Source organism: Hyla sarda, chromosome 3 (genome assembly GCF_029499605.1).
Source record: "Hyla sarda isolate aHylSar1 chromosome 3, aHylSar1.hap1, whole genome shotgun sequence".
In the NCBI taxonomy this organism is placed as follows: domain Eukaryota; kingdom Metazoa; phylum Chordata; class Amphibia; order Anura; family Hylidae; genus Hyla; species Hyla sarda.
Genome location: NC_079191.1, coordinates 418,283,814 through 418,299,670, shown reverse-complemented (window position 1 = coordinate 418,299,670; position 15,857 = coordinate 418,283,814). Strand labels below are relative to the sequence as shown.

At 46.2% G+C, this 15,857-nt stretch overlaps 1 protein-coding gene and 1 long non-coding RNA gene across 4 annotated transcripts in view; one reads left to right on the top strand and one right to left on the bottom strand.

Annotated features, from left to right (window-relative positions):
* The window catches only part of USH2A (usherin), a 1,021,568-nt gene that overhangs the window by 965,800 nt on the left and 39,911 nt on the right, over positions 1-15,857 (top strand). For all 3 annotated transcript variants that reach the window (XM_056568336.1, XM_056568335.1, XM_056568334.1), the window contains 3 exons: positions 12-236; positions 7,135-8,642; positions 9,841-10,150. In XM_056568336.1, coding sequence (XP_056424311.1) covers positions 12-236; positions 7,135-8,642; positions 9,841-10,150 — 2,043 coding nt within the window. The remainder of the gene's footprint in view (positions 1-11; positions 237-7,134; positions 8,643-9,840; positions 10,151-15,857) is intronic.
* The window catches only part of LOC130363040 (uncharacterized), a 28,100-nt gene that overhangs the window by 796 nt on the left and 11,447 nt on the right, over positions 1-15,857 (bottom strand). The gene's annotated exons all lie outside the window — the stretch shown is intronic.

Below are 15,857 nucleotides of genomic sequence, written 5' to 3'. Positions count from 1 at the left end.
TTATTTTTCAGGGAACAACATATCAGGCCAACGTGTTTGGGTTACGTCCTTTTTCATCGTACCAAATCTGTATCAAGGCTTCCAACAGTGCCGGTACCACTTCTAGTTCATGGATTTCTATAAAGACGAAGGAGGCTGCACCAGGTGCCCTTAACCTTACTGTGGACAACACAGAAGACGGCCGAGCATTACACCTCAAATGGTCTCAGCCAACTAGGACAAATGGAGTATTGATGGTAAAATGTTATTTGTGTAGGGAATAGATAGTTCCTGTAGACCAATGTTTCCCAACCAGTGTGCCTTAAGCTGATAAAAAACTACAACTTCCAGCCTGCCCGGACAGCCGAAGCCTGCTAAAAGTTGTGGTTTTGTAACAGCTGGAGGTACATTGGTTAGGAAACACCTATAGAGTTTCAATGTCCTAGCCTTCCAAGCTTGGTTCAACCCTAACCTTCCAAGCCTTGTCCAACCTTATCCTTCCAAGCCTGGTCCAACCCTATCCTTCCAAGCCTGGTCCAGCCCTAACCTTCCAAGCCTGGTCCAACCCTTACCTTCCAAGCTTGGTCCAGCTCTAACCTTCCAAGCCTTGTCCAACCTTATCCTTCCAAGCCTGGTCCAACCTTATCCTTCCAAGCCTGGTCCAACCCTATCCTTCCAAGCCTGGTCCAGCCCTAACCTTCCAAGCTTGGTCCAACCCTATCCTTCCAAGCCTGGTCCAACCCTATCCTTCCAAGCCTAGTCCAACCCTAACCTTCCAAGCCTGGTCCAACCCTTACCTTCCAAGCTTGGTCCAGCTCTAACCTTCCAAGCCTTGTCCAACCTTATCTTTCCAAGCCTGGTCCAGCTATATCCTTCCAAGCCTTGTCCAACCTTATCCTTCCAAGCCTTGTCCAACCTATCCTTCCAAGCCTGGTCCAGCCCTAACCTTCCAAGCTTGGTCCAACCCTATCCTTCCAAGCCTGGTCCAACCCTATCCTTCCAAGCCTGGTCCAACCCTAACCTTCCAAGCATGGTCCAACCCTAACCTTCCAAGCTTGGTCCAACCTTAACCTTCTGAGCCTGGTCCAACCCTAATCTTTCGAGCCAGGTCCAACTCTAACCTTCCAAGCCTGGTCCACTTTTAATTTAGATCACTAGTCTGAATTCCTCTAAAAGGGAGGGGTCCGTGGCCTCACTGTGCAGGTCTCTGCCCCCTCCCTCAGTATGCTGTTTGCTCACATCTCCCCTAGCATTAGCAAAAACGACAACCAGCATGTCCTCATTGACAGTAGTGGGACACAAGCTGACAGTGAGAGGATTTTTCCTCCAGCTGTGAGCCTGGCGCTCACAGCTGTCAATCAAGTAAGTGTGTCCAAGACATAGGTGATGATGCATGGACACAGCAGGACTAGTATGTGTACAAGCAGGCAGGGTGGGGGGCAGACAGGAGAGAAATACACAACTTCCTCTGGAGCCGACAGCAGCTGATAAGTACTGGAAGGATTAAGATTTTAAATAGAAGTAGTTTATAAATCTGTTTAACTTTCTGGCACCAGTTGATTTAAAAAAATTTTTTTTTACTTCCAAAGTACCCCTTTAATACCACCAGACCAAATTCACGAAATTAACCCTTTTGTAAACGTATTCTTCCCGAGCTGTGAGCTTGTATCTAGTGAGCAAAGAACAGAGATGATTAATTAAATATGTAATCTGAAAAAAGGTTTCACAGGTCTATGTACAAACTACTGACATACAGTTTACGAGAGTGCAAAAGAGTCAGTTCAAGAAATTAAATGGGACAAACACAAGTCCTTACATACACTGCTCAAAAAATAATGGGAACACTAAGATAACACATCCTAGATCTGAATGAATGAAGTTATCATATGAAATACTTTCGTCTTTACATAGTTGAATGCGCTGACAACAAAATCACACAAAAATTATCAATGGAAATCAAATTTATCAACCCATGGAGGTCTGGATATGGAGTCACACTCAAAATCACAGTGGAAAACCCATATCCCCATATCTAACCAGCCCTGCAGCAGCATCAGCTTGTCTATGAGTCATGGACAAGAGATGACTCTTGGACAAGGCTGCATGAGCAGACACACAATCATCTCCCACCACCACCACCGGGGAAGGACACGGTGCCCTCCACCACACACCAATCACCCCCCACCACCACAAGGAGGGATACACCCCCTCCCACCACACACAAATCCCCTCCCACCACCACAAGGGAGGAACACACCCCCTTCCCCTGAGAGGATTTCTAACACTGTGAGCCAATGAAAAGAAATATTGCTATAATAAATTTAGGTGATAGAGGCATTAACCTGATAATGACCATGGACGTCTATGCTCATCCAGTGGCCGTTACCGGGCTCCAGACTCGAGCCCGCGTCATAACGACTGTTACGCCGAGCGCTCCGGGTCCCTGCTCCTCCCCGGAGCGCTCGCGGTGTTCCTCTCTCTGCAGCGCCCCGGTCAGACCCGCTGACCGGGAGCGCTGCACTGACATTGCCGGCGGGGATGCGATTCGCATAGCGGGACGCGCCCGCTCGCGAATCGCATCCCAAGTCACTTACCTGTCCCGGCCCCCGGCTGTCATGTCCTGGCGTGCGCGGCTCCGCTCCTTAGGGCGCGCGCGTGCGCCAGCTCTCTAAGATTTAAAGGGCCAGTGCACCAATGATTGGTGCCTGGCCCAATTAGCTTCCACCTGCTCCCTGGCTATATTATCTCACTTCCCCTGCACTTCCTGGCCGGATCTTGTTGCCTTGTGCCAGTGAAAGCGTTTAGTGTTGTCCAAGCCTGTGTTTCCAGATCTTCTGCTATCCACATTGACTACGAACCTTGCCGCCTGCCCCGACCTTCTGCTACGTCTGACCTTGCCTCTGCCTAGTCCTTCTGTCCCACGCCTTCTCAGCAGTCAGCGAGGTTGAGCCGTTGCCGGTGGATACGACCTGGTTGCTACCGCCGCAGCAAGACCATCCCGCTTTGCGGCGGGCTCTGGTGAATACCAGTAGCATCTTAGAACCGGTCCACCGACACGGTCCACGCCAATCCCTCGCTGACACAGAGGATCCACATCCAGCTAGCCGAATCGTGACAGTAGATCCGGCCATGGATCCTACGGAGGTGAAAGCGTTTAGTGTTGTCCAAGCCTGTGTTTCCAGATCTTCTGCTATCCACATTGACTACGAACCTTGCCGCCTGCCCCGACCTTCTGCTACGTCTGACCTTGCCTCTGCCTAGTCCTTCTGTCCCACGCCTTCTCAGCAGTCAGCGAGGTTGAGCCGTTGCCGGTGGATACGACCTGGTTGCTACCGCCGCAGCAAGACCATCCCGCTTTGCGGCGGGCTCTGGTGAATACCAGTAGCATCTTAGAACCGGTCCACCGACACGGTCCACGCCAATCCCTCGCTGACACAGAGGATCCACATCCAGCTAGCCGAATCGTGACAGTAGATCCGGCCATGGATCCCGCTTAGGTGCCGCTGCCAAGTCTCGCTGACCTTCCCACGGTGGTCGCCCAGCAATCGCAGCAAATTGCCCAACAAGGACAGCAGCTGTCGCAGCTGACCGCCACGTTACAGCAACTTCTGCCACTGCTACAGCAGCAACCATCTCCTCCACCAGCTCCTGCACCTCCTCCGCAGCGAGTGGCCGCTCCTAGCCTCCGCTTGTCCCTGCCGGACAAGTTTGATGGGGACTCCCGACTCTGCCGTGGATTCTTATCTCAATGTTCCCTGCATATGGAGATGTTGTCGGACCAATTTCCTTCAGAACGGTCTAAGGTGGCGTTCGTAGTGAGTCTTCTATCTGGAAAGGCTTTGTCTTGGGCCACACCGCTCTGGGACCGCAATGATCCTGCCACAGCCACAGTCCAGTCCTTCTTCGCTGAAGTCCGTAGTGTCTTCGAGGAACCAGCCCGAGCTTCTTCTGCCGAGACTGCCCTGCTGAACCTGGTCCAGGGTAATTCTTCAGTAGGCGAGTACGCCATCCAATTTCGTACTCTCGCTTCCGACTTATCTTGGAATAACGAGGCTCTCTGCGCGACCTTTAAAAAAGGCCTATCCAGTAACATCAAGGATGTGCTGGCAGCACGAGAGATTCCTGTCAACCTGCAAGAACTTATCCATTTGGCCACCCGCACTGATATGCGTTTTTCTGAGAGACACCAGGAGCTCCGCCAGGAAAAAGACCTAGATCTCTGGGCACCTCTCCCACAGTATCCTTTGCAATCTACGCCTGTGCCTCCCGCCGAGGAGGCTATGCAAGTGGATCGGTCTCGCCTGACCCAGGAAGAGAGGACTCGCCGTAGGGAAGAAAATCTTTGTCTGTACTGCGCCAGTACCAAACATTTCTTGGTGGATTGCCCTATTCGTCCTCCACGTCTGGGAAACGCACGCACGCACCCAGCTCACGTGGGTGTGGCGTCTCTTGGCACGAAGTCTGCTTCTCCACGTCTCACGGTGCCCGTGCGGATTTCTCCTTCTGCCAACTCCTCCCTCTCAGCCGTGGCCTGCTTGGACTCTGGTGCCTCTGGAAATTTTATTCTGGACTCTTTGGTGAATAAGTTCTGCATCCCGGTGACCCGTCTCGTCAAGCCGCTCTACATTTCCTCGGTCAACGGAGTTAAATTGGATTGCACCGTGCGTTACCGCACAAAGCCCCTCTTAATGTGCATTGGACCCCATCACGAAAAGATTGAATTGTTCGTCCTTCCCAACTGTACCTCTGAAGTCCTCCTCGGTCTGCCATGGCTCCAGCATCATTCTCCCACCCTTGACTGGACCACCGGGGAGATCAAGAATTGGGGCCCTGCTTGCCGCAAGAAATGCCTCACCCCTGCTCCCAGTCCCGTCTGTCGGGCCTCAGTGTCTCCTCCTGTGCCTGGTCTCCCCAAGGCCTATCGGGACTGTGCCATGCCTCCTCATAGCCCCTGTCCTGGTGACACCTTGCCCCGTGCCAAGCTTCACCCTCTGCCCTCCCTCCCCACTCCCACTCCTTCTGTACTGCCTGCCTTTGAGGAAACCCTACAATCGCTCCCAGTGTCCTCGTCCCATGTGAGGCAATTGCCGGACAAAAAAAGGGGGAGACCTAAGGGGGGGGGGTACTGTTACGCCGAGCGCTCCGGGTCCCTGCTCCTCCCCGGTGCGCTCGCGGTGTTCCTCTCTCTGCAGCGCCCCGGTCAGACCCGCTGACCGGGAGCGCTGCACTGACATTGCCGGCGGGGATGCGATTCGCATAGCGGGACGCGCCCGCTCGCGAATCGCATCCCAAGTCACTTACCTGTCCCGGCCCCCGGCTGTCATGTCCTGGCGCGCGCGGCTCCGCTCCTTAGGGCGCGCGCGTGCGCCAGCTCTCTAAGATTTAAAGGGCCAGTGCACCAATGATTGGTGCCTGGCCCAATTAGCCTAATTAGCTTCCACCTGCTCCCTGGCTATATTACCTCACTTCCCCTGCACTTCCTGGCCGGATCTTGTTGCCTTGTGCCAGTGAAAGCGTTTAGTGTTGTCCAAGCCTGTGTTTCCAGATCTTCTGCTATCCACATTGACTACGAACCTTGCCGCCTGCCCCGACCTTCTGCTACGTCTGACCTTGCCTCTGCCTAGTCCTTCTGTCCCACGCCTTCTCAGCAGTCAGCGAGGTTGAGCCGTTGCCGGTGGATACGACCTGGTTGCTACCGCCGCAGCAAGACCATCCCGCTTTGCGGCGGGCTCTGGTGAATACCAGTAGCATCTTAGAACCGGTCCACCGACATGGTCCACGCCAATCCCTCGCTGACACAGAGGATCCACATCCAGCTAGCCGAATCGTGACAACGACCGGCCCCCAGCTGATTCTTGTAGCTGGGGGCTGGCGTTAATAGCCGACATGGGGCGATCGCCGTGGCCGGCTATTAACCCTTTAGATCGCCGCTGTCAAAGTTGACAGCGGCATCTAAAGGTGCCTGTATCCCGTCCCTGGTGGTCCAGTGGGGTGGATCACCCCCTCCCCCCCCCCGAAACTCGATCGCGGGGGTTGGGGGGCGATCCACTACTGAGGTATCCTGAGGGCTTACCTCTCCTGCTGGGGCGGCAGGGCCAGGCTTTATCAATCGAGCGCAGAGCACACAGATCATTGTGGTTTTATGAAACCCAAATGATCTGTATGAGGAATCTAATGATTCCTCCTAAAAGTCCCCTAAGGAGACTAAAAGTGTAAAAAAAAAAGTTTTAAAAAAGTTTTAAAACACACACATTAACCCCTTCCTTATTAAAAGTTTAAATCACCCCCCTTTTCCCAAATTCCATATTAAAAATATGTAACCATAATAAAAATACACATGTTGTATCGCCGCGTGCGTAAAAGTCCGAACTATAAAAATATATCATTAATTAAACTGCACGGTCAATGGCGTACACGCAAAAAAATTCCAAATCCAAAATAGCATATTTTTGGTCACTTTTCATACCATAAAAAAAGGAATAAAAAGCGATCAAGAAGTCCGATCAAAATAAACATGGTACAGATTAAAACTTCAGATCACGGCGCAAAAAATTAGCCCTCATACCGCCCCGTACGCAGAAAAATAAAAAAGTTATAGGGGTCAGAAGAGGACAATTTTAAATGTATTCATTTTCGTGCATGTAGTTTAGATTTTTTCCAGAAGTACGACAAAATCAAACCTATATAAGTAGGGTATCATTTTAATCGCATGGACCTACAGAATAAAGATAAAGTGTAATTTTTACCGAAAAATGTACAGCGTAGAAACAGAAGCCCCCAAAATTTACAAAATGGTGTTTTTTCTTCAATTTTTTCGCACAATGATTTTTTTTTCTGTTCCGCCGTAAATGTTTGTGTAAAATGACTGATGTCATTACAAATTAGAATTGGTGGTGCAAAAAATAAGCCCTCATATGGATTTTCACGTGCAAAATTGAAAGGGTTATGATTTTTTAAGTTTAGGAGGAAAAAACGAAAGTGTAAAAACAGAAAAATGCTTGGTCCTTAAGGGGTTAAAAATAAATGTACATGGTCCAGATTGGGTACTGAGTAACATTTAAATGTTTTTTCCATGGTAGCTGACAGGTACACTTGAAATGGAACAACTATGACATAAACTATGATATAAATATTTTTTTTTATTTTGTTTTTCAGATGTATAACGTATACAGCGATGGCAATCTTGAATACAGCGGTTTATCCAAACAGTTTCTGCTCCGTCGCCTAGAACCCTATACCGTATATACATTGGAACTTGAAGCTTGTACCGCAGCCGGCTGCACCCAAACTCTCCCCCGTCATGTCCAGACAGATGAAGCGTCTCCGTCATCTCAGCTCTCACCCCAAATCAAACCTCTTAATTCTACCCACATTAAACTAACCTGGACGCCTCCAGTTCAGCCGAATGGAAAAATTATACAATATGATATAATTAAAAGGTACACACTGGAAAATTCTATGGGGAACCAGAAGAACGTAGCTGAAAGTATGGTCTTTAGAGAGCTGAACACCGAGCCTATGGCGTTTACCTATACAGACGGAGGACTGAAACCTTGGACCGATTATGAGTATAAGGTCCGGGCATGGAACTCTGCTGGATACACTGATAGCACATGGATCGTTGGTCAAACCAGTCAAGCAGCTCCCACTTTTGTTCTTCAGCCTAAGTTATTCTATGATACGAAAAATCCCAACCACATTAGTATCCAGTGGACCAAGCCAGAAGAAGACAATGGCCAGATACTGTATTACAAGTTGCAGAAAAATAATATAACACTACCCTTTAATTTTGACTATGCCACATTAAATTATACAGATGAAGATTTGCTGCCTTATTCAGAGTACGCTTACTCTGTAGTAGCTTGTACATTGGGAGGTTGTACCATAAGTGATCCCACACACATCAGAACCTTAGAAGGTCCACCAGGAGCACTAATTCCACCCAAAGCGGAGGCCCTCAGTGCAACAGAAGTCAATGTATCTTGGTCTACACCGACAATTCGTAATGGGGAAATCACTAAATATATTGTTAAAGTGGACAAAGAAACTTACTACGCTGGAACAATATTATCAATGGTCATTTCCAATCTCCAACCCTTCACCATCTATAATATCAGTTTGGTTGCTTGCACCAACGGTGGCTGTACAAGTAGCTCGAACATAATGGTCAGAACCAAGGAAGCTCCTCCACTACACATGAAAGAACCAGTATTTGTAGTTACGAGTTCACAGTCTACTAAGGTCTCATGGCAAAGTCCTGACAAATCTAATGGGGAAATCACAAAATATGAGCTACATAGAGATGGTCAACTGATCTATACGGGTTTGGATACTCACTATCATGACTTTGGGTTGGAACCAGGAACAGAATATACTTACACCATACAAGCCAGCAATAGCAAGGGGAGCTGTGTAAGCTTGCCTGCAAATATCAGGACCCAGCCGTCCTCACCTTCTGGTATGGAGCCACCAGGACTTCATGGAAGAAGTGCCCATGAGATGTTGATTACTTGGAGAGCTCCTCTGAAGGCCAATGGGGTCATACTCAACTATACGCTTCATGTTCATCAACCAGCGGAAATGAAGGATTTACAATACACATTTAATAACTCCTTTCAGAATGATCAGTCTTTTGTAATAAAGGACCTAAAACCTTATGCACAGTAAGTGAAACATGATAGATATCATGATTATTATTATATTCTCCATATAGGACTTACAGGGCTTCTATGCTTTGGACAATCCTAACATGATAAAAAGGTTCCTTGACAATAAGTAGATCATGAATTTGGGAATTTTTAGGTTCCACAATGATCTGCTCTAATCTGTGGGGAAAATAACCAAAATTCCCCAGGGAGGATCCTAGGCTATATCAAGTAAACATTAAACCCACTTAGGGGTTCACACCCCCAGGTAAGACTAACCGTAACAAACTTGGGATCCCCCAACTTTGGTGATCCCAAGATTGTTGTGGTTAGTCACACCTGGATATGTGAACCCCTAAATGGGTTTAGTGTTTACTAATCTGTGGGGAAATCGGACAGCAAGTCTTCCGTTTCGTAGCAGCGCCCCACTGGAGAAACAAAGTATTACACGGTGCCCACTGAAATGAATTGGCTGTGTGTGTAATGCAGAACAGGGCCGGACCTCCAAAGACAGAGATGCTCCTTCTATCTGCTCTATACTGTGGTCGAGAGATGAGAATCCTAAACAGAAGAACCCCCCCCCCCCCCCAAGTAACTCTAATAGGGTATATGAAACTGGGTTTTCTAAACTGGATAACCCATTATGAATGGAAAAAGGTCTTCCAAACCACAGTTGAAAGTAAGATATCTACTCTCACCTATGGTGGGGCAGAGGTAGCTGTCATCATATATGGGCCCCCAGCACCTAAGAGGGTCCAAAAAAACATACAAAAATTATAAGTGATGCATAGTAGTTGAGGGCCCTGTTACAGATTTTGCCCTGGGGCTAAAAAGCTTCATGTTATGCCTGTGTGCAGCCCACACATGGCCTTCCTGAGGTGAGTAACCTGAACATATTAGACTATGGAAGTAAGAAAGTATTTTTCCATGTCCATAAGAACATGGCCATATGGACATCATACAGGAGGACTCAAGCCATTCTTGTATTACAAGGATGATCACTCATCTCAATGGCCGACCTCTGATACTATGGTTACCTGGCTAACACAGACCACCTGAGGAAAAATCACCTGTTTGCTGGGGATGCCGAGAAAGGGACCTGGGGTCACATTCTAGAGGGTGTTGTCTCCAATGACAATATTTCTCTTTGATCTTTCTCCTGTTCAGTGAAGAACTTAGCTTAACATCACATGAATTTCTGTTTCTTGTTTTTCAGGTATGAAGCGAGGGTGGAAGCCTGCACTCTGCTCGGATGTGCTGTAAGTGAGTGGATGACTGGTCATACCTTGGAGGCTCCCCCAGAATCACAACCTGCTCCGCTAATCGATGTCCAGAAAAACACCCAAGCTCCATTTCTGGCCTGGAATGGTCCTCAACAACCAAATGGGAAAATCATAAGATATGATGTCTACCGCAGGAGGCTAAATGACCCCCAAGAAATGTTGACCCCTGTGGTGGTTTTCAATGGGTCCTCATTGTCATTTCAGGAAGTGGAATTGCTGCCATATACAGAGTATGAGTATCAGGTATGATGTCCTATAAAAGAGTTAAAGGGGTATTCTGGGCAAAATGTTTTATCCCCTATCCAAAGGATAGGGGATAAGATGTCTGATCGCAGGGGGCCTGCCGCTAGGACCCCCCCACGATCTCCCTGCAGCACCCGCATTCTATGCGGGAGCTGCGTCTCCAGTTTCGGAATCCTCCGGGTTTCCGGATCTGGGGACGTGACGTCACGCCACGCGCCCTCCATTCATGTCTATGGGAGGGGGCATGACGGTCATCACGCCCCCTCCCATAGACATGAATGGAGGGGTGTGGCGTGATGTCACGTCCCCAGTCCCGGAGGTTTCCGAAACTGGAGATGCAGCTCCCGCATAGAATGCGGGTGCTGCAGGGAGATTGCAGGGGGTCCTAGCGACGGACCCCCTGCGATCAGACATCTTATCCCCTATCCTTTGGATAGGGGATAAAATGTTTTTGCCCGGAATATCAATTTAATGGAGGTGACAGCCAGGTTTAGTTGATATAAGTGAACACAAGTGCTGTATCCTGCCTATGTAAAATATACATGTGTAAACAGAGTGCATGGCAACCAGCAGAAGAAAGCCTCTGTATATATGGACATACACAGAGTAAGACTAGGGTGTTATGGGCACATCTTCACCACTAACCACCCATGATATAATTTCACATACTGTCCACAACATCAAAGGCCATAGACTGGGACAGGGATTTGAGGACCACAGTTCTCGGCATAGGTGCAAGTCTCAGAATAATGGTATACCTTATGCAAAAAACAAACATGTCTATGATGGGAATAATGCTTTAGGTTTCAAATTTGTTTGCCTAATGCTGGACCCCATGAGCTCTGTTTTGGATGGACCAGTCTTCTGGTGGGACATTCCAAACTGGCTGCACTTCATTCATGCCACCTGGATATGGCAGCCAACAGCTGTGTCCCATCAGGCAGAAAGGGAGTTGGGTGACCCTCTTTTCCACTAAGGTGCAGATCTCCGAGGTAGCACTTGCTCCTATCAGACATTAAAAGCATATCCTGCATCTATGATAGAAATAACCTAGTTTTGGATGTCCTGGGCTGTTTAGGATAGTTCCACTAGAAAATCCTCTTGTCTTCAGGGGGGCCCTTACAACCCAGCGTGCACATTTTAGACATAACCCCTTTGCTATAGGACTGTTTAATTATGGACTTTACAGACTCATCAAAATGTTCACATGGTGGAATTACCGAGCAAAATACCCTGCAGCAGAGTCCCATTGATTTCAGTGGGATTCAGTTACAGGTGAAACTTGAAAAATTAGAATATTGTACAAAAGTCCATTGTATTTCAGTTGCATTACTGAAATAAATGAACTTTGCACAATATTCAAATTTTTCAAGTTTCACCTTTACACTTTGCCCACTGCGGAAACATTTCTACCACGGAAATCCTGATTTTGGCGTCCGCAGCAAGACTATTCATGTCTATTCTTTCTGTGGATTCTGCATTGCCATCTATGAGACTGAGCATTTTCAAGCGGTCCTAGCGCCTGCCGGATCATTTAAATGTGCGGAATGCTCGCCCATGTTTTCCCGGAATTGGCCCTGTGAACATAACCTTAGACAGAATCCGTTCCACAGACATTGCCATCTATGGGGACAGCAATATCCACATGGGCCTAGCAACCTACTGAATCTGTCGGCGCTGGCCACACTCAGAAGATCCGGATTTAATTTTTTAAAGGGGTACTCTGATGGAAAACATTTTTTTTAATCAACTGGTGCCAGAAAGTTAAACAGATTTGTAAATGACTTCTATTAAAAAATATTTACCCTTCCAGTACTTTTTAGCAGCTGTATGCTACAGATAAAGGGGTATTCCAGGAAAAAAACTATTTTTTATTTTTTTTTGGCTCCAGAAAGTTAAACAAATTTCTAAATTACTTCTATTAAAAAATCTTAATCCTTTCAATAATTATCAGCTGCTGAAGTTGAGTTGTTGTTTTCTGTATGGCAACAGTGCTCTCTGCTAACATCTCTGCTTGTCTCGGGAACTGCACAGAGTAGAATAGGTTTGCTATGGGGATTTGCTTCTTAACTGGGCGGTTCCCGAGACACGTGTCATCAGAGAGCACTTAGACAGAAAAGAACAACTCAACTTCAGAAGCTCGTAAGTACTGAAAGGATGAAGATTTTTTAATAGAAGTAATTTACAAATCTGTTTAACTTTCTGGAGCCAGTTGATATATATATATATATATATATATATATATATCTATATCTATATATATATATATATATATAAAAGTTTTTTCTTGGATAACCCCTTTAAATTATTTTCTTTTTTTAATTTTTTTCTTTCTTATCCACAGTGCTCTCTGCTGACACCTCTGTCCGTGTCAGGAACTGTCCAGAGCAGCATAGGTTTGCTATGGGGATTTTCTCCTGCTCTGGACAGTACCTGATACGGGCATCAGGTGTCAGCAGAGAGCACTGTGGACAAGACAATAAAGAAATTCAAAAAGAAAAGAATTTCCTCTGTAGCATACAGCTGCTAAAAAGTACTGGAAGGGTAAAGATTTTTTAATAGAAGTCATTTACAAATCTGTTTAACTTTCTGGCGCCAGTTGATTTAAAAAAAAAAAAAAAAAAAATGTTTTCCACCGGAGTACCCCTTTAAGTGTGAACCTAGCCTTACAACTTTGACGCTATCTTCCGCTACCCTTTTAACACATCTGTAGCTTTATACACAAAGCGAGATATTTTTGGCCGGGCTCACAGACGTTCCTAAGGAGCCTATTAGAAACCGCCAGCATGAAATATAAAACAGGTCTGTTGAGTAGACACCGGGGAGAGTGCTATGGGGCAGCTATTTATTCACTGCGGATGAATTGATATGATTTTCTTGATTGTGTATTTTTATTTATGAGGCATAATTTATGAGCGGTGAAAAGCAAACTAAGATGAGTGATGACCGGGAAGGAGCCGGGGAGATAAATCACCACCGGCTGAAGAACTGGTGATTCTGATCGAATCTATTGAATCAGCTGTTGCCCTTAGCTATTAAAGATATTGGAAAGACCTTTTAATTTCTCTTTATCGCTCCTGTGGGAGAACCCTAACTATTTCATTACACACCCATAGGAAACAGATTAAATGACTTGCCTTCAGTGTTTCGTTTTTTTTTTCTCCCTTATTTATAATGGCTTTATAGGGTTTATTTGCCGTTTGCGTGTTTGACAATAATGGCAATGTAAACCGAGCGGTGAAATGGTTTATCTTCTATAGGTAGAGGTTTTTATTAAATTTTAAAGTGACGCTCCGCCTTAGACTATCATTGGGTATGTAATCAGTAAATAGAAGATCTGGTAGCTTTGTTCTTGTTTTTGCTTTTTATGTTTTATAAGGTTCATGAACACATAGGTTTATCCTAGGCGATACTCTGTCAGGAGTGGTTTATGGTTTACCAGTGTTTTCCAAACAGTGTGCCTCCAGCTGTTGCAAAACTACAACTCCCAGCATGCCCGGATAGCCGTTGACTGTCCGGGCATGCTGGAAATTGTAGTTTTGCAACAGCTGGAGGCACATTTGTTGGGAAACACTGATCTAAACAATATGCTATCAGTCCAAATTGATACGGTGTCTAATTTTATAACAATATCCATTTTGTGGATAGTCACATACCTGTGAGGGGGTGAAGACATTGCAGTCACCTCTAGCCGGAGGCATACCTAGTGCACTGTGTGCCCCTGGCGAGGTGCTGTATCAGCTAGGTAAGTAGCTATCTAGGTAGGTACAGACAAAAGGATACGTCAGCCAGCACTATTGATTCCAAACTATTATATGGACCTGGCTTACAGGTGCAGGCTGCTGGGGTAAATATACAGCAACAGAAGAATACAGCAGCACACTGCTAGCACAAAGATATAGATAAAACATGAGTATATAGATACAATATGAAAAGCTATACAGCTATGGTGTAATAAATGGAAATATAAAATTATGAAGTTATGAAATAGTGAGGTACTTAGCTTGCAATTTGGCGGCCAAATAGCTTGAACCGTCCCACTGCGATAAGGTGACCTCATATGGGATGGACCCTACACTGTGAATATGCCTCTGTGTGATCAGTTCAGCAGGCATTGCAGGATCTGAAACACAGACACCTTATATACACCTGATAGAGGTGGGTGGGGTGCAAGAACCAACATGGAGGTAGCCACTCCCCCTTATGTGCAATACAGACAAAAGGATACGTCAGCCAGCACTATTGATTCCAAACTATTATATGGACCTGGCTTACAGGTGCATATCAATAGTGCTGGCTGACGTATCCTTTTGTCTGTATTACACATACGGGGGAGTGGCTACCTCCATGTTGGCCCTTGCACCCCACCCACCTCTATCAGGTGTATATAAAGTGTCTGGGATGTTTCAGATCCTGCAATGCCTGCTGAACTGATCACATAGAGGCATATTCATAGTGTAGGGTGTGTCCCACATGAGGTCACCTTATCGCGGTGGGACGGTCCAAGCTATTTGGCCGCCAAATTGCAAGCTAAGTACCTCACTATTTCATAACTTCATAATTTTATATTTCCATTTATTACACCATAGCTGTATAGCTTTTCATGCTGTATCTATATTCTCATGTTTTATCTATATCTTTGTGCTAGCAGTGTGCTGCTGTATTCTTCTGTTGTTGTATATTTAGGTAGGTAGAGAGCAAGGTACCATGTTAAGTAGCTATGTAGGTAGTTGACCAAGTAGCTTGGTAGATAAGTAGGTAGTTATGTAGGTAGGGAGGTAGCCAGGTAAGTAGCTATGTAGATAGGTATGTATATTTGTAAGTGGGTAGTTAGGTACGTAAGTAGGTTGGTAGGTAAATAAGTAGGTAGGTAAATAAGTAAGTTGGTACTTACTTGGTACTTACTTGGTAGCCATTGGTACTTACATGGTAGGTAGCCATGTAGGTAGGGAAGTAGCAAGGTAGATATCTATGTAGGTAGGCTTGTTAGGCAAGTAGCTATGTAGGTAGATTCGTAGCCAGGTAGGAAGCTATGTAGGTAGGTTCATAGCCAGGTAGGTAGCTATGTAGCTAGGTAGGTAAGCAGGTAGATAGCTATGAAGGTAGGTTGGTACCAGGTAGGTAGCTATGTAGGTAGGTTGGTAGCCAGGGAGGTAGCTATGTAGGTAGCCAGGTAGCTAAAGGAATATAAAAATAAAGTTGATTTCTATAAAAAAGAATAAACATCAGTCATGTGTGTGGTATTGCAGCTCAGATCCAGTGAAGTAAATGAAGCCATGTTGTAATACCATACACAACCTGAAGACAGGGGTGGCACTGTTTTTTCTGTGTTTGCCGATGATGATAAACGATGTAGCAGAGCTGGACAGCACAATGGCTCCACTTGTTGGTGACGACTGCTACGTATAGGTTGAAACAAATGTAACCCCCCCCCAAAAAAAAAAAACTCATTGAAGTCGCTACGGAAGCACAAAAGCTTAGTAAGGAATATGCCTGAGAAAATCGCTTAGGCAGTCGTTTCCTATCGCCATTTAGATCAATCTTCCTGATTGATCACTGTGTAATTGGCCATTATTGAGCCTAATTTAACCCTATAAAGCCTCCCATCCATATACCGCGTCTATTGCTAGTGACATCCTACAAAGAATTTACTCATGCAAATCCCGACCCCATGCGACCTTTTTGCGATCTTCGTGTTTAATTATAC